Source organism: Ptiloglossa arizonensis, chromosome 2 (genome assembly GCF_051014685.1).
Source record: "Ptiloglossa arizonensis isolate GNS036 chromosome 2, iyPtiAriz1_principal, whole genome shotgun sequence".
Classification (NCBI taxonomy): Eukaryota; Metazoa; Arthropoda; class Insecta; order Hymenoptera; family Colletidae; genus Ptiloglossa; species Ptiloglossa arizonensis.
Window position 1 is genome coordinate 23540138 of NC_135049.1, and position 19492 is coordinate 23559629.

Genomic DNA, 19492 nt, shown 5'->3' on the forward strand with positions numbered 1-19492 from the left:
TCGTCGGGATCTTCGTTCTCCGCGCGAGGTTTTATATTACAACGAGGAAACTGTTGTTCACCGTAATTAATACAGACATTTACCGCTGAAGAAGTTGTCACGGAGGAGAATTGTTATTCCAGAGAATACCCAACTCGCGTGCACAATCTATCGATGCGGGTAGCTCGTTACGTTCGACAATGTACCGCGATACTCGAATTTTAACCATTTGCGTTTTTATTGTATTTGGACATGGGTGTCGTTAGAATTAATTTCCCTTGAAAGAGCAGTGACACGTAACATTTAAGATTACGAAGGATAAAGAAGATTTGTTAATTCTTTTGTGAACTTTAGATGTATGTTCATAGAACAGTGTGTTTTAACGTAACGATTAAGATTACGAAGGATAAAGAAGATTTGTTGATTCTTTTGTGAATTTTAGATCTATGTTCATAGAACAGTGTGTTTTAACGCAACGATTAAGATTACGAAGAATAAACAAGATCTATTGATTCTTTTGTGAACTTTAGATATGTGTTCATACAACAATGTGTTTTAATGTAATGTTTTTATGTAAGAATTATATTTTATAGTTCTTCATTGTGAAGTATCTTTCGAAACGGTCTCCAACGTACAGTCCTGTATGTCTTTTTCGATTACGTGTATCGCAAAGATAATTAGTTTAGTGTCTTCCACCCTTAATCTTTCTCTTTGAACATACAGAACAATCTTTACTGTTTATATATGCAGTTTTCCATTAAGCCTTTCCTCTTTACCGGATTCCGTTATCTCTAACAGGAACACCGAATTGGTTCGTGAATAGATTCCTTAGACATTCAGGTTCGTTCAAGGAAAGTGTAAACTAATGCATCGTTGAATAAAGTATAAGATTAGTATGGTTCCTTGCTGTGGTGGCTGAGAGCAGACACACGACCGTAAAGGGTTAACCCTTTGGCCTCGAGAGGAGATCCTCGGTCTCTATCTAATTCACTGTACTATTTTCTATCCGGGAAAACTTCGCGGTTTGGAATTCAAATTGGAATTTAAATATCACGTTCTTCTAGAGTGTAAACGCACGTATGCGAAACGTATAAAAATGTCTTCCATTCCAGATGAATTTTACGACTTGAAGGATTTTCTCGTCAGTTTCTGGTAGCGAAGAAGCCTCGAGCGCAAAGGGTTAATTGCAGATGTTTGAAAATAAAATTCGACCGCTTTCGATTTGAAACAAAATCGTTTGAACGTCAACGATTAACTCGAGAGGAGATCCTCGGTCACCATCTAATTCACTGTACTATTTTCTATCCGGGAAAACTTCGCGGTTTGGAATTCAAATTGGAATTCAAATATCACGTTCTTCTAGAGTGTAAACGCACGTATGCGAAACGTATAAAAATGTCTTCCATTCCAGATGAATTTTACGACTTGAAGGATTTTCTCGTCAGTTTCTGGTAGCGAAGAAGCCTCGAGCGCAAAGGGTTAATTGCAGATGTTTGAAAATAAAATTCGACCGCTTTCGATTTGAAACAAAATCGTTTGAACGTCAACGATTAACTCGAGAGGAGATCCTCGGTCACCATCTAATTCACTGTACTATTTTCTATCCGGGAAAACTTCGCGGTTTGGAATTCAAATTGGAATTCAAATATCACGTTCTTCTAGAGTGTAAACGCACGTATGCGAAACGTATAAAAATGTCTTCCATTCCAGATGAATTTTACGACTTGAAGGATTTTCTCTTCAGTTTCTGGTAGCGAAGAAGCCTCGAGCGCAAATGGTTAATTGCAGGTGTTTGAAAATAAAATTCGGCCGCTTTCGATTTGAATCGAAATCGTTTGAACGTTAACGATCAACGCGTTAGAAAACCGTGACCGGTAAAATCGGTCGGAACAATTGAACGATAAACGAATTGAACAACGACCGATCAAAAGGAACAACGTCTTGAAGAGGATAGTTATTGGCCATTTTGTACCACCCGTGGAGTATAGTTTTATGCAAGCCGTACACGCTCGACGTTAAAATCTAATTGCATGATTGTAGATCGGAATTTCGAGCGGTGGAGGAGGGGAGGGGGGTGGTCGGGACAACGAGTAGAAAATTAGGCGCTGTTACCACTGACGAGCCGGGAGGAGAGGACATCGGGCGAATGGAACCTCCTTTCGAGTAATTTATACTCATAAACTTTTCAGATTCACCGTAAGTGATGCAGAGTGGCGCATCCTACATTGATGTTACGAAGGATTTCCTTACAGCGTTCACCGGGGGTAATTGGCGCTCGAGTGCAAATTCGAGATTTACCGACTTTCCGCGGCAAACGTTTCAAGCGAGTTCTACACGCGATGGAAAGACATTTCGTTCCACGACTCTTGTGAAATATACGAAATCACTTCTTTCTTTGGAAAAACGAATTTCTCAATTCACGCTGTATAGAATCTTCGCTAAAGAACACAAAAAAGGGGGGGGGGAAAGACACACGCACATATTTTTATCGGTACTCGAACTAATGAATTATTCTTCCCCGTTTAAGAGTACTTACCTTGAGACGCGATGTGGGAAGAAATAAACATCGATTTTGCAAAAAGGAAAGACGTGAGAATTAAATACGCGTAACTGACAAAAAGAACGAGCGTTGCGTACAACAGGGGGTAGGTTGCGCAATTACCACGGGTCGTGGCCCCCTTTCGTCGAAGCTGCAAGAAGATGGAGGAAAAAATTTTACTGCGTAACAAGGTCCGTCTTCCTACGACCTCGGTTCTTTTTCTTCCTCTTTTTTTTTTCTATCCTCGAGCGAGACGATCCCACACCCGTTTCAACTTCCACGGATCGGTTTCGATTCGAACGAGGGAAATGGCGGGAAAGACGAATCGCGAAAAGAAAAGAAAATATAGCGATTATTCGGAAAGTCATTTCGTTTTCCAAAATGGAGAAGGTATAATTTAGTAAAACGTTTACACACTCTCAAAAATCGTGTTTTATTTTCACAAAAAAAAAAAAAACGAAACGACTTTCCAAACCACCCAATATTTTTATCGGATCAAGTACGTATTATCGAAGTTGGATGAAGAAAGGGAATATTAATTTACGAGTTATATTAGATTGTTCGGAAAGTCATTTCGTTTTCTAAAATGGAGAATGTATAATTTAATAAAACGTTTATACGCTCTAAAAAAATCGTGTTTCGTTTCCATAAAAAAAAAACGAAACTACTTTCCGAACGACCCAATATTTTTATCGGATTAAATACGTATCGTCAAAGTTGGATAAAGAAAGGGAAAATTAATTTACGAGTTATATTAGATTATTCGGAAAGTCATTTTGTTTTTCAAAACGAAGAATGTATAATTTGATAAAACGTTGGTACGCTCGAAAAAAAAAAAAAAAAAAAAACGAAACGACTTTTCGAACAACCCAATAGTAACCCGTGTTCGTTGTTCGCGGATAGCGTAATAGCGATTTATCTCGGCACTCAGCGCGTCGCTACTTTTGCCCGTCGTTTCGACTCGAGACCAACGTTTTACGATCTCGTGAAATTAATCAAGAGGAGAGAACCCACGACCGACAGCCACCGAGAAGAGAGTAGAGCTCCACGGAGCGAAAAAGGGCCACTCATTTTACAGCTTCTGAACATCACGACGGGGCGCCCATTACGAATATTTATGGGGTACACGATTCTGTCACGTTCGGTTGAAGGTTTCTCTCTCTCTCTCTCTCTCTCTCTCTCTCTCTTTCTTTCTCTCCGTGGACGTAATCGAGCGATAGGGTCGTTTGTTAACGGTTAGATAGGCCGACAGCGTGCGGCACAAGTTGGATGAGAATGGGGACCACTTTCAGTTCTCTCTATTACAAGGTGTACAAGCGACGAGTCGCGCGTCGTTCGTAGGCGCTCGAAAGGTCGAGCCGCGTCAAAGCAAACCAGGGGGCCATCGGGCCTGGTTAACTTGGCTTTACGCAACGTGATCGCTCATTGTTCGCGAAATACGCGAAAACCACCACGGTGTGATATCTTTCTGCCCGGTATCAGCGGCCATTTTGCGCCAAAGTATCCTCGTGGTCGCTATCGTCGGCAATTTTACATTTCCGTCGATTTTTGCTCGTCATATATGGTCAACAACGAGAATCTCACGTTAATAGGCCGTATCTCGAAATCTGTCTTCATTTTCTCGGTATCGGGCAGAAAGGACCGATTTCCTGAACTCATGACTTCCCTCGATGCCAAGTTTCGAGAATATATTAGCTTTGTGCACTTTCTGGTGAAGAAAGTACAAAATTTAGATCTAAAAGAGCGAAGAGAATCGATTAATCCTCGTAATAGAGATGGTTCAAGTGAAAGACCACGCTTGGGTCCATACAGACCCATCGTTTGACTTACCAATATTTCGAGGGAAAAATTCTATTATTATATCGAATCTTTTTTAATTTTCAAGAAAAGTTCGATTATTATATCAAACTTTCCTTAATTTCCAAGAAAAGTTGTATTAATCTGGGTCTCCATGGGTCTGAAAAGACCCAAGCATGGCACGGCAAGTTTTGAATCGTTGAAAAGATTTGAATATTAATACCTATTTGCATTGTACGCTACGAAGTACACCGGAATTTTTTCGATACAAATTTTCGAGATTTTATTAGTTTCGTTCGCAGAAATCTTTGCTTTCTTTTTTTTTTCGAAAATTGTGAAAATCTAAACAAAGAGTTACCGAAACGATTTACATCGCAATATTTGAACAAAAGTAACGTAACGTCGGTACGAGCCAGTCCGATCGAAGAGCAGGTCGTTCCACTTGGAAAAAGAGATGAAAAAGACAATTTTTTATACGAGCCTTTGTTCCCGAGAAAATCGATGTTGAAAATGGGCGGGGCACGCGCGCTCGACTAAAATTCATTTCAATGGGCTCCCGCTGCACATGCACGTCGAGTTTCTCGTGTACTCGGTTGCATTGAGAAATAATTTCCGACCGAAAATACGAAATGTCCCCCCTATAATTGAGAGAAAAAAAATATACACGAGTTCGACGTGTATATTTTGTTACGGTCGAGCGGCCCCCGTGTATTTCCCTAATTGATTTCCACGGGAACATTGCCCGTCAGGAAAAAATTTTGTAGCGCGATTTCGATACGTTTCTTCGCGAAGAATTTTCCTCGCGGTTTTTTTCGACTCGGTCGAAAAGTTCCACGTACGTAAATCGAACAACGTATGAAACGTTTAATGGTTATCGGCGATCGTAAAAAGTAAAACGCACACTTCCACAGAGATAGTTATTACGGTTACACCATGAATTACACGACGCGGTATAACACATCTATTCCACGGATGAGTCACACGCGTGTGACTCATCGTTATACATCAAATAATAATTTCTAAGTCCACCCAATAACGACGCTCGATTAGAATCGGAGCCCATTGTATCCCCGTAAAACAGTCCGCAACGAACAATTCGAGGGGTTTAGGGCACGAAGGGGGACAGGGGAGGGGTCCATTCAGAAAATTGCCTGACTCATCGAGTGCCGAATAATCAGTGTTTAATACAATCGGATGTAATCAAAGTTAAAGTTTTCGTAACAACACCTCGAGTAAGGTACTCGAGTTAGCCTTGTATCTTCGACTTAACGTTCCATTTAATTTTATAATTTAAATCTGTAATTTTTATCGAACGAATAATATTGTTTTTTTTATTGCAATTTTTTATTCGAGCAAACGTTGAAAATTTTCTACCCGTTTAAAAAATTGGCCAGTACTCCGGTCGCGAGTACTTGTTGCTTGCTCGACGTTGTGAATCTGCCTTCAGACGGGTGCCACTCGCTGCCGGGTGTGTGTACAGTGCTCTGCCAAGTCGTAAGTTCGTTGGACTTGGCAGTCGGCGCGCGTTTGCTTTCGTTTTCGGCCGATTGGTTCTCGTCGGTCATTTACGACTCCGGTAGCCTTGTAGTGAAACTATTTTCACGTGCAACCATTCACCTCGGTGGTATTTTCATCGGGGAACGTTTCCCCACCATTGATGCCGGTCGTAAGACAGCGGAAAACGATCTTTTGTGGGCACGCCAGGCGACATACTTCTGCGCGCAAAAGCGCGCGAGAGCGTAGGTGTTAAAATGCGCGCTTTCCTCGATTTGCGAACAATAGGAACATTGTTTCGCCGCGTATTTATGCTCCGTCTTTATTCTTCGCGTTTTCTAATCACTCCGGGTCGTTCGCGGTGAAAAACAACGCTGAATTGTGCTCGCCCATACTGTTTCCCTCTTGTGACATTTTGCACGTAACTCGTTAGAATGTTTATCGAAGTGGAGCAACGAGCGTGCACGAAATTGTTCGACGGAAATTGCGACGAACGAATTGTAAATACGATGACGCGAAGAAAAAGAACGTTTCGAGAAAAATATTCACCGTGGAAAGAGGAGAAGGAGGTGGGGTGCTCGAATAAGACCCCGGGGTTTCTACTATTTTTTAAGAGAACAACTATTGTTCCAAGGAGTCGGTACAAACGACAACGGGCTTTAGTTTCGTATTTTAACCAATGTATTGTGACCGGATTCACGAAACTCTTGCCCGAGACGGAGCAAGACTTGAAACGTAACTCCGCTGGAAAAATAAAGAAAAGACGTTTAATAATACCGGTAGTAATAATTCCCTTTATTGTTTTAAACACCTGCGACGCGTCGGTAGCCTTTCTTCGAAATGTTGCAAAAATTCTAATAATTTGTATCCGGGTCAACCGTGCGCATGTAATTGTCAACCATTTAACGTCCAGGAAAGCGATTAGTGCAGGGAGGATATGACAAATCCGGGACTGTCCCGCGCAATCCGGAACGTCTGGTCACGTTGGAACCGTGTAACAGGCTCCGTACCGACGGATACGATATAATATTTTAAATGGAACAAACAACGCGCCGGATCCGTCGGTCTTCGGGCGGTTGTACGAAGCTACGGGCATAATCCCTTTTCCAATATCGTAGATGAACATATACAACCGAGTCAACGCTTAAAAAGTTCGTTGCGCCGGCTAAACAGCGCGAGAGAAAGACAGCGGTAGTAGTCGGCCGCGTTTTGCTTTCGTTTTCGGGCGTCGATCGCAGCGAGCAAGCCAAGTAGAAAGCCAAGGGGGTCCTATTGGCCCTTTGTAGGGCTGCGGCTAAAGCTCGCAGTTGGCCGGCGCTGGAGCAGCCAGCAAACCAGCAGATCCCGTACGATCAATACGCAGCGCAAGCTGCATGCCACGACTACGTGGAAATACAGCAACGACTACTATGATCGTCGCCGACGAAGACGATGACACGACTACTACGTCCATGACGAGGACTGCCTACGTACGATACCACGACATAACGGCTTGGTGCCTCAGGGTGAGGTGGAGGTAAAGGGAGGAGGAGGCGGCGGAGGAGGAGAAGGTGGAGAAGAAGGAGGAGGAGGAGGAAGAGGAGGAGGAGGAGGAGGACGTTGCCAGGCGACGGAAGCTGCCTACCGCCAGAGTTCATCGTCCTCCGGCTTGTTTCTTCTCCCTTCCACCCACCCATTCACCCTCCGTTTATCCTTCTCCGTCTCCTCTCCCCACTCGACGTTGTCTTGTTCTCGCTCTTTCTCGTTTTTCGTGCTCTCCCTTTAACCCCACGCGTTCCCCCCTCCCTTTACTCGCCGTTATACCAGTCCCTGATTCCCTCTCTGGCTTCTCTTCTGCGTTCTCCCTCCCCTTTCAATCTGTTCTCTCCTTTCTCCTCCCTCTCTATTCGGGCTTCGTACTTTCCTCGCTGCTCTCCCTGTGCTTCGCTCGCGTCGGTGTTCCCCGTTTTTTCTAGCTTCGCTCCTCGCTCCCTTTTTGTCCTCCCGGTCTTCTCGATAGCTCCGTTTCGTTATCTTTTTTCAAACTTTCCTCGCCGGTTTTCGTCTCCCCGTTGCTTGCATCTTCGGGTTCCTAGGACCGCTTTTTCTCGGTGGAATTATCCATCTTCTCCGGTTTACTTAAACCCCTCCCATTTCGTTGCTCGCGTCGTACCACGAGGCATCCCGATAATTCCGCGGGACGGATCGAGAAATCGTTTCTTATCTCGAGATCGAAAAAAGTACAGGAAATTGTCCGCCGCGTTCTCGATTCGTTTTCGAACAAAAAATTGCCCACGGTGCTCGGGACGTACTTCGAAATATTGGACACCCCGTATTTATTTCTCGTGCCGCATCGGTTTGTATTCTCCTTTCAACCCCCTGGTCCCCTCGTCCCGCGAGTAAACATACACGCGCGCACGCGCAGAGAATCGAGTGTGCATTCGACTCGACCGGAATGGCAAGCGGAGGGCAACTGCCCCGCAGTAATTTTTACTCCACCTACCGTCTGCCTCCGCTCGACTTTTCATCTCTTCGAATTGATACGCGCGTCTCCGCGAGAGATTCCTGCACGATTCGGTGCTTTTCCAACGGTTATTATGCACTTTCGAGCGCGGGCGGAGGTTTTAACGATCGTCGGCACGGTGGAACGACGACAGCAGCACCATCTGCGGTCGCGTGGGCTCTCGCGAATTAATCAGTACCGACCGCTTCATCGATTTTACGCCGGAGGATATTTAATTCCCGACGTATCGGATTTTCGCGCTCCGGTCAAGCCGTTGCCCCTGTTCGAGTACGGCTTCGTAGTTGGCTACGCCTTCGCTCGCGTCCCTCGTCTTTTTCCTTTTTTTTTCCCCCCTCCCTACCCCCTTATTCTGTTTGCTTTGCTACTGTCGTCGGCCGAGCACCGATATATTGTTTCCAACGTAACGAGTTCAACGTTCAGACTAATACACGTTTCCTATAATATTTCAGCGAGACACGTCTACTATCTTTCCTCTCCTTCCGACTACTGTTGCGCGCTCGTTGATTTTTCTTTTTTCGGTCCTCCGTTTAAGCTCCTCTTTTTTCTGTTTGCTCTCTTCCCTCGATTGTTTGTCCGTTTTTTCCCTCTCGTGCCCCCTCTTCCACCCTCTTCTTCCCCTTCCCCTCGTCAACCTTCGTTCTCCGTCCCTGTTTCTCGTTCTGTATTTCTCCCCGTAGACTCTTTCTCGTCCCTGGAATTCACATTGGCATACATCCTCTGCCGCTCGTCGTTTCCCCTCGTTCTCCTCCCGCATCCACCTCCATACCCCCTTGTACCACCCGTTCGTTACTCACCATTATCACGACGCGCTCACATTGCAAAACAGGCGTTGCACCTCCACCGTCATCGTTGACGACGACGTAGTCGCTTCCATCATCGCTATTATCACTCACACGAAGATATCAACGTCGTGGATGCGTATCGTGCAGGCTGCTAGGGTCGCGTTCCACGTCGTTCTCCCTCCGGGATCTTCCTATTCGACTTACTTTCGTTTATTTTCCGGCGAAGCCGCAGCTGCGTTCGACACTCGTTGATTACCGACGATGATGAGTTCTTTCCGAAGAGGTGTTCCCACGTACATATATCGCGACATTGTTCCCCTTTTCGTGGGACCGAGCTCGATGCTCCGGTCTCTTCATCGTCCGTATTGTATCGTTAATTCAGGTGATTTGTATAGGCGACGCCGGCGATACGGTGTTCTTCCACTTGTCGATTGTGATTGATGTAAGAAATGTTTCTCGGCGAGTTTCTTTCTTTGTTTGTGTCGGTCTTTGACGAAGTTTCGGGTCGATAACCGCCAGCGACGCCAAGCGGTGATTGTACACAATTGCGTATGCCGTATATATGTATTCGGTTCGTTTTGAACGAGCCCTTTTGTTCGAAAGGGGAGTGGTTAAGAATTTTGCTTCAAAGATAGTAGTTCTGTCCTTCTGTTCCAAAGCTCTTACGCAAATTGTAAGATATTCGAAAGCTTTTTCCATCTTCTTTGCGCGGTCTTTAAATGTACATTCTTCTTTATCCGATGCTGATTACCACGAGAGTCTCTTTAAAAATCGTAAATCAAGGCTGGAAAAAAGGCGTGCACAACAAGCGACATCTATGGGAGTTCTATAGTCAATGCCCGATTCTACAGCACAATGCGCAGAGGCGTACACCCATCGAGACGATTACGTGCACGATCGCGAACTATATAAATATTCTCCAATATTGTATGCAAATTTAACGCGTGCAGGTTGTAATTTGGTACATACTCGAAGAGATCGTAAATCTGGAGAAAATTGTACGTATCTAGAACCCCGTGGATTTGTAATGAAATGCGTTAACAGATGGCTACCGAGAGCGCCTAGAAAGTTTCTTATTATGTGCTTTGGTGAAATCTAGGCAATGGAGATATTCTCATTGACACTGTTTTAAATCTCTATTGTAAACTATATAGCTTCAAGAAAGTGGAATACATCCGGTATTGACTCGAACATCCGTTAACATCATTGTTACAAATATTAATGGGTTTGCGCCCCTTTCAACCGGAATGTAACCTCGTTATTTTCATACGAGCATTATTTTCGCAAGTATATAAACACATACACCGTTCATTTATCGCACTCCGTTGAATCACTAATATGGGGAACGATACGCGTGAAATCTTCTCTCGCAACGTGCATATATCGTTATCAATACCGATGCAATTCGATCCACCTGTAAATGACACCAGATATCTTATTTGACTTATGATATGCTCGGTGTGTGGCACCGGTGCGTATAAATAGATCACCGTTGCAGGTGCTGCGATTCTTATACTTCCTGTGCACCGGTAGAAGAAAATACTGTTTGAAAACAAATCAATCATTTTTCGCAAATTTTTTCTTTTCCCACGGTTCCCCTATTAAGCGATCCGCATTAACACAGGGGATGGAGGTGGGGAAGTTTTCAGTAAGAGTCTGCCCTCTTGGGGGAAAAAAAACGGGGGGATTTCTCGCGGTTGCTTCGGGGATTCGAACTCGAGTCGAAGGCAGAGCGAAGCTCAGAAGCAAGCGCGCTGCCCAACACGCCATCGAAACCTCTTGGTGTTTCTTTACTTTTTCCGCTCTTTTTTCCGCGACCGCAGTACTCGTATAGCGGGGGCTTTCTGATCCCACACGTATACGTACTTTTGAGCGTCGTATGGTGAATATTCAATGCAAATTGCATTCATTCGGGAAAGGATACTTTGCATTGAATACGCGTGTACACCATAATGCTGTAACGTATATATCAATTTTGTTACGCTCTTCTTTCTTTTTTTCATGCGCAATATGAAATTTGACGAAAAATCGTACACTCCTTCGCGAGTTAGGATGATACTAACACAAAAGAGACCACTCCGTGCGCACATACTTGCGTCCTCCGTTTTAAACGATAAAGTTTAAACAAATAAAAACACACTCTCGTGTACGATAATTAGTGTAAAATTGATACCACTCGGAATCTTTCCACGCCAGATGCTAAAGTCAACGAGAAGATCGAAAGTAACGAACCTCTCGAAATGGCGGAAACTTTATACGTTGCTTGTTAGATTTTACGGCTAAGGGTGTAGAAAAGGACGGCCATAACGAAGTGGGTCATCGATAACCCTAATGCGCCCCTTAAATTCAAGAGCGTTCAATAATACAGTAAAGGATCTATCTTGGGAGCATCGAAGTGTTCGATATTCCAATAAATAAATATATCGATGAACGAGTCGGTATCACCGTGTAACGGACTTACGTTCGACGCTTCGGTCGGCGCCATCTTGCTTTCTCGGCTCGATATTACGCCACGAGATTTCTTTTCGGAACTTTTACCACACTTTTCGTTCGTAATAAAAACTCAAATATAAAAACAAAAAGAAACAATCAGCAAAGGATCCTCCGTTTGATCAAACTGCGACTGTATTCCTCGTAAACGTAAAATAACCTTATCAAGTGTTTACCTTGGATTCGTTTCAATGTTTCCCGGCTCGGTTCTTTCAGAATGTGGACCACAAGGTGAAGTTCCGTTCCAAGAAGGGCGTGTTACCGTTCATCGAGCTGAACGGCGAGGAGATCGCGGACAGCACGATCATCCTCCGCGAGCTGAGCCAGAAATTCGGCAAGGATCTGGACACGGGGCTGACGTCCGAGCAACGGAGCGTCTCCCATGCGATGATATCGATGATCGAGAACCACCTGGTATGGGTGGTTTCGTGCTGGCGCACCAGGAATCTCGACCTGTTTCTGAAGGGGTACAAGGTGAACCTTCAGCACGTCGTTGGTACCCGCATCCCCAACGGCATTTTAAACTTCTTCTTCAAGGTCACGTTCGGGCGCAAGGTAAATTTCGAAAGGTTACAATACCGCGCTATTTTAACTCTTCACGGCGCACTAGATTTAAGAATGGGTTGAGATCTCCACGGTGGGATATTTTTCAACCCGACGTGGACAAATTTTAATAATTACACATTTTTGTATAGGATTCACGTAAGTATACTTCAGGAGTTTGTATAACGTTATTGTGCAAAATGCATCGAAATTGCACAAGTTACAAGGTGTTACTTCGGTGCAGGCACTTCCGTTAAAAGTGGCTTCGCGGTTGTTACCATTCTACGCGCAATGAAAAATTCGAAGACTGTTTTATTCGTTACGAAGGTGATCATAAGTGGTAGGAGAATTTTGAGAAAATATTGAGAATCAATGATTCCATGGTGTTTCGAAGTTGGACTCTCGATATTTTGCTCATTTTTGTTTTTGATGTATCGGAGAAGAAACAATCGGTTTTTTGAAGGTTCTAGACTGGAATACCCCGTTAACGCGTACGAGTTTGCAAAATTGGACAGTTTCCAACGAGAATCGGTCCTTTTTTAACACTCGAGCGACTACGCGAGTGTTCATCGTATCATCGAGTCCATTCGAAGCCAAGCCGTTACAATGGCGTGTCGTTAACTTCTCGAATTCCTATTAGAAATTCTCCATTGTTAACAGAAACACAGAACAGTAACGGAGATCGTTGAATAAATTTACCAACTTCTGTTACACGCGTCTGTTAGTTTCGATCCGATAGTAAACGACCGGGTACCATTTCTGTTCAATTCTACCACACGGATGGTAATAATCCCTAACAAGAACAGAAGACGTAAATAAATCTATCCAATTTTATCCAAGTGTCCCTTCGCAATTTACAAACTTCGTTCTCACGATTATCGTCGTTAGCTCGTGAAAAGCCAAGTTGTGATCGATAACTGTTCGAAATTGCGCGGTAAAATATCGTAGAATTTTCAAATGAGAGTGTTCTAAATTGGAACGAGACGAATACTGTTTGAAGGAAAATATGCACTGTGATTATATATATTACATACTTTGTACTTAATTTTACTAATATTCACACGTTACTCTTTGCACGTGGCCACACTCGTGCTTGCCGTATAACAGTCTAGATCTTCCTTTGTTTCTTTTTTTTTATTCTTTCCTATGCATGCAGATGTGTCACCGTCGATAGAATACAGAGGTGTTCTCTTAACACTGTTTCTCTCTCGAAAAACCACCGAAGAAACATTTCTGAACTGTAATTCTCGCCGAAGGAAGAAGAGCCGGGTCAGAACGGACCCGAGGTTTGAAAAAAAAAAGGTTCCCTCTTCGACGGTCGCTCAAAGAAGAGATCTTATGCACAGAGTAGAATGTTGTGAACATCCGTAGTGAAATATAGTGGGCTTTGTTACAGAGCGCGAAAAAGGTGAAGGCGCAGGGTATGGGTGTGCATACCCCTGAAGAAGTCTCACAGTTCGGTTGCGCCGATCTCAAGGTACTCTCCGACGTGCTCGCCGACAAACCGTTCTTCTTCGGAGACGAGACAACTATGGTGGGTTCTATTTTACATACGCTCAATTTTAACCTTCGTTTCGTCGATCGTTGTAACGTAGCAAAGTAGTCGACCTTCCTAATTAACGTTGATTAATCGAACTTGTCGAAATAAAGAGCGACAGGGATTGCTAAAGTATTCTCTTTATTCGTCGTGTCGCCATTGAGCGACCGATGGGACCCTATCGGAGGGTTGGGTCCGGAATCTGTTAAATTTAGTGTGTAACGATCAACCGTAGAATGATTGGGGACCGTTTGACGAACGATTGATAGCATCCGGGTCGAAATACGCCGATCGTTCAACCAGGAACATTAACGCGAAATAGAATCTTTGTTCGAATGTATGTACTTTCTTAAATTTACTCGATCGGACGTATTTCGTTTTACGATTGAAGAAATTCTTAGTTTTTTATTCAACGATTAATGGATGCGAATAGTTTCTTCATTTTTCATCCGTTCAGAATTTTCCAGATGGAAGGGAATGTACATAAGTAAATTAATGTAAGAGGACACGATGAGGAGGACTGTTTGAAAAGTAAAGTAGCATTTGAACGTAATTTTTGCGGAAGAATGTTCAGTGGAATGTTTAATGGGTAAATTTTCTAGTTCAACGCACTTTCGAGTAACGTATAAATATTTGCTATAGTTACACAGCCGCCTTGAATCGCTTCCAAACGCTACGTCGGTGTGCACGGGTCGCGTCACCCTACTGTAGCGATACTCCGCTAAAGACCAGCCCTTTAACTGTACTTGGTGTGTTCGACAGTTGGACGTTGTAGCGTTCGCGCATCTCGCCCAGATTCTCTACATCGACAAGGACACGGTGTACAGCGTACGAGACTACATGCAGGAGAATTGTCCGAACCTGGTTGGGCATTGCTCGCGCATGAAGGAACGATGCTTCCCGGATTGGGACGAGATCTGCTCCACCCTCGACATGAACACGCATCTACCGAAGCCGGAAAAGCAGGAGGAGAAGGAGGGCAAAGAGGAGGCGAAGGAGTCTAAGGAGTCGAAGGAGGAGAAGGAGGGCGACAAGGAGAAAGCGGACAAGGAGGAGAAGGAGCTGGAAAAGGACAAGGAGGTTGACGAGAACAAAGAAAAGGAGAAGGAGGGGAAATAAGCTGTCTCGCGGCGACAGGAAGCAAATAAGTCGTTCAAAGGATGAAAAAAAAAAGAAGAAGAAGAAGAGGAGGAAGAAGATTTAACTGTGGAAAATTGAGGGTGTGATCTGGATACGATGGGGGGGAGGGGAGAGAAGGGAGAGACGCGTGGAAAAGGGTGGGTAATAAAGGAAGGATGTGTGAGCGTGTGTATGCATGCCGAGTGTGTTTGTTTGTATGTGTGTGTGTGTGCATGTGCGTGCGTGTGTGTGCACGTTTTGCGCGAACGCCCGACGACGAAAAAAAAGGGATAGTACGAAAGAGATGGTTCGTAGAGAGCATGAGAGTGATAGATATGGGGGGAGGGTAGGGATAGGGATAGGGGGGGATGCGCGTGAGAGATCCGACGAGAGCGAAAGGAGAGGGGGAAGTGGGGGGATTCAAGTCTAGAGCTCTCTACTTATACGTATAGATATTAATAGACTCATAATGTTAAATACTTCGTTTATATACGTTTCAAACACGTTACGCCATTTTCTCATCGACACCCCAGCACACCCGAATCGAACAACTATTTCCGACCCAGGGCCCTTTTTCCTCCCCCCGGCATAAAACATAAAAAAAAAAAAAATGAAGCAACAGAACGGGGCTATCTCATAAGTCATTAGAATTGTAGGTTTGCAATATATCAAATGCAATAGCCTGACGCAGGTGTGAGATCTTTTATGAACAGTGGCCAAAATGTGGACCCCCGTACACTGCGACAGAACCGTTGTTGTATGCGCGCGCGGTGTAGTAGTTTACAAGGGAGGAGCGAGATCGTTTATGGTTGCGATACACGAGAAACAGGCAGGCCACACACCCCCTGATCCCGATTCAGGGAGAAAAGCGCGGTCTTGCGGTCGCTTCTACCATTGGCTCTTACTGTGCAAAATGAGTTATGTACCTAGCGTTCCAAGCAACGTGTACCCGTATATCACATTATGATGATCTTCGTTTAGTCGTGTTTTGTTTCTTTTTTGTTTTTGGTAACACTTTTTTTAAATACACGCTTCGAATCGCCGTTCGATGTTTATAGACCCATTGATATATCAATTCTCTTTCGGCACGATCGGAAAACCACGTCGATTCGAGTCCACCATTCGTTGTAAGCGATCATAATTGTATACGTACCAGACACATTCCTTTCTGATTCGTTGGTGCTCGAGTAATTTCCAGGGAATCTCCGTCCTCATGGCGACGATTGGAGATTTTCAGTCCTCGAGTCGATGTATCAGATTGGCGAATAAATTTTTATTAGAAAGAGAGAACGAGCGAGAGAAAGAGAGAGAGAGTATGAGAGAGAGAAAGAGAGGGCGATCGCTGTTCCGTTTTTTAATTCGTCATTTTTGTACAGCCACGCCCTTTTCGATCGCGAGAGCCTCGAAGCGAAATCGTATATATTAAACAATGCGACTATATCAACGAGGAATCATTCCCACGCGTTACACGCGCGCCTCCGGGTCGACCGCTTTTTACGAATTTTAATTGACAACGTCCTGACGAGCGAAGACTCATTTGCGATTACGGATCGACGGCAAATATTATATTTACGATTACTTTGTATATTATTATATAGATATTTTGTATTATGTATACACGGATACAATCCGAGTAAAAAAAAGTGTCGCCCGCAGAGAGGGCGATGCTCGCGTGTCAATGACGACAATGACAATGACGATGACGACGACGACGACGACGACGACGACGACGACGACGACGACGACGACGACGACGACGACGACGACGACGACGACGACGACGACAACGACAACAACGACAACAACGACACAACGACAATGATGACAATGACGACGACACGACACAATGACACGACAACGACAACAGTGATGACGTCCCCGAGCGGATTCGACTGTCTTTATTTTTTTCTACTTTTTCTTTCCTCAAAACGAAAAGAAAGAGACGAGAGAAAAGAGGCACAGGCAAACATCGATCTCCTCTGTCTGGGTTTCCTTTCGGTGTATTTGAAGAAAAAAAGAAAAGAAAAAAGAAACGAATAAAAAATGAAAAAAAAGTTGAAGAACGCTGTGCTGCCCCGTGGTTAGTTCACTATTATTAGAGACGACTTTTTCCTCGGACGTGTGAGAAATTTTACATTACGTAATTATACAAAGTGTCTTTCACGCATCGAAAAAAAAAACAAACAAAATGAAACAGACATTTTGATGTATAATGTTATCGAACGGGAATTGAAGTTTTTTGTACGAGGCCGCGTACCAAAGCGGCCGCAAAATATTCCACGAAGACACGAGGATATATATTAATATTTAAGTAGCTTACTATTATTAACGATATTACGATTACATAAAGAACAAAAAATGGAAAAAGTAACAATTAGTGTGTGGAAGCTGTTTATACTTAGGACAACGCATACGTTTACACCCGTGGTTACATTATTATTACGGATTATTACGAAGTACGAATAAATAATATTAAATTAGTGACGAGAAACACTTGGACAAGACCATAAACGTTGCAAGCACAGTAGGTAGGCACATCCAGTACAGTAAGATTATTATAAGAGGAATATTAATAATAATTATAATATGACTGCTCGTTTTATGCTCGGCGCTATACATTTCATTGTCATTATTATATCACCATTTATTAACGATATACATACAAACAAATAAAATGTGTTTATAAATATAATGTGATCTTTACGAAATTTATCGATCTTTATTGATTGACCCGATACGATGAGCATTATTTCAATACTTTTTATTATTACGTTACTTTCGAGTTTATTTATTTGAGATAAATTAAAACGCAGACCAACACGTACTTCGCAAATTCCTCGTATTAAGACAGATTGAAATGTTTTTACGATTTTACGAAAATCTTCAATTTTGGAGGTGTGTTAAAAACATATTTATATTGACAATTTTTGAAAGTGATTATCTACTACTCGTTTTAATCGATAATTTTCTTCCTTGCCAACATTCAAGAAGCATTTTTGCAAAATTACTATACCCGCCAATATAAGGCATTACAATGGCGGGTCATTCACTTTTTCAATTCCTATTAGAAATTCTCCATTGTTAATCGAAACATAGAATGATAATGAAGATCGTTTAAAGATAATTTACTAACTTTGGTTAAGTAGCTGTTAGTCTTAATCCAATATTAACAGGAACATAGAATGATAGTGAAGATCTTTTTAGACAAAGATAGGATATGATTGAAGTGAAAGGAAAACATTGGGTAGAATAAAAACTCCATTGGACCAACTGTTATTTATCATCTAAAATCTGAAGGTTTACATAACAACAAACGGTTGAAACAATCCATAAGGATCGTCACAATACAACATATTACATCTAATTTGGCGAAATTTTTAACTGTATCTGTATACTTTTTAAAACGTTACAATTAGTAACAGCTAACTAATTTGACATTTTTCTCGCGATTAAGAGTTAAAAACAACTCTTACAGTAATTACTTTTAAAAGAATACAGCTAATAATACTCTTTGTTTATTAATTATCGCTGAACTCTTTTAACGATTTTCTACTCGGCACTGGGATATGTTTTATATTGCTATAATTTAATGCTTAATCAATTTAATATGTTATATACAAGAGCAGATTTGATAAGAAGTGGTAGAAGGTGCAATTTTTTTCTAGAAATCAGTAGAATAGAACATGTATCAAAGTCAGTTTAAAATATAATATAATCATATAAATATATTAGGAGATCAATATCATTTAGAGTGCTCTACTTTTTAAAAATATTAGATTCGGCTCTGGATATACATCAATTTACTTCCTATGTACATTAAGCTTTTCCTAAATTTTTTTTTAACCACATTATTTTACAGTCATATTGAATTTTGTATTGTAAGATCTGCAGAGAATATTTTAACAGACTTATAAATGAGCAGTAAGCAACTTTCATTGTTGGAGAGTTACTTTTCTGACACCAGTTTTCTAGATATGTGAAAATAGACATAAGCTGCCTAGATAAATGGTCCCTATTGGTCCAAAAATATATTCAATTATATTCTGAAACTATTAAGATGTCAACAGTTCCCTCTTTCTCGCAGAAACTGAATTTTATGACCAGATAAGAACAACCAAAAATTCAAGTGATTGCTCTGATTCAAAGAAAGTACATAGAAATTGAAGTTATAACAATTAGTGCATATTGCATACTATATACTTTCTAATCACTTCATTGGAAGTTTTCATGTGAACTATAAAGCTTTTAGTTTCTAGGTGTATCGCACATTTACTGCTATAACTTTTTATTAATCTAAACTATTAATCTAAATATTATGATGAACTCATTGTCAGTTTTGGATCGAGAGCATCATATTCGAGGTAGTGTAATTACGAACCTAATTTCTTAGGTAATGTTAAAAGTTTTAATACTTAGCGTCTTTTAGAATTCTCTTCTTGAAATATTAAAAATTTTAGACTTTTTTCAGTGCAACAGAAAGCACCAAATAAACATTGTCCATAATTAAATTTAATAAAATCTAAAAATCCAAAAATTTTCTCAATTTTCCTCTTTTCAAGTTTCCCCCTGTATTTTTAAAATATCGTATTACACATAGCTGTTGTAATTATTTTACTTCTATTTGTCTACTTGACAAAACGTTCTGCATTTTCTGCATCGCTTTAAATTACCACTTATAAGTAATTATTTCTTGACTTATAAGAAGTTCT

At 42.1% G+C, this 19492-nt stretch overlaps 1 protein-coding gene and 1 long non-coding RNA gene across 3 annotated transcripts in view; one reads left to right on the forward strand and one right to left on the reverse strand.

Moving 5' to 3' along the window:
- Fax (failed axon connections) overlaps positions 1–15109 on the forward strand; it is a 38573-nt gene extending 23464 nt beyond the window's left edge. The window contains exons 2-4 of one of the 2 annotated variants that reach the window (XM_076327633.1): positions 11801–12139; positions 13509–13661; positions 14427–15109. In XM_076327633.1, coding sequence (XP_076183748.1) covers positions 11801–12139; positions 13509–13661; positions 14427–14783 — 849 coding nt within the window. In that variant the 3' untranslated portion in view covers positions 14784–15109. The remainder of the gene's footprint in view (positions 1–11800; positions 12140–13508; positions 13662–14426) is intronic. The other variant, XM_076327634.1, reaches the window with a different exon arrangement.
- On the reverse strand, positions 6584–9590 carry LOC143155245 (uncharacterized). The gene is made up of 2 exons (XR_012994362.1): positions 9107–9590; positions 6584–9003 (listed from the first exon to the last, which is right to left on the reverse strand). It is a non-coding gene; the product is annotated as an uncharacterized LOC143155245 (long non-coding RNA).
- Positions 15110–19492: the final 4383 nt, after the last annotated feature.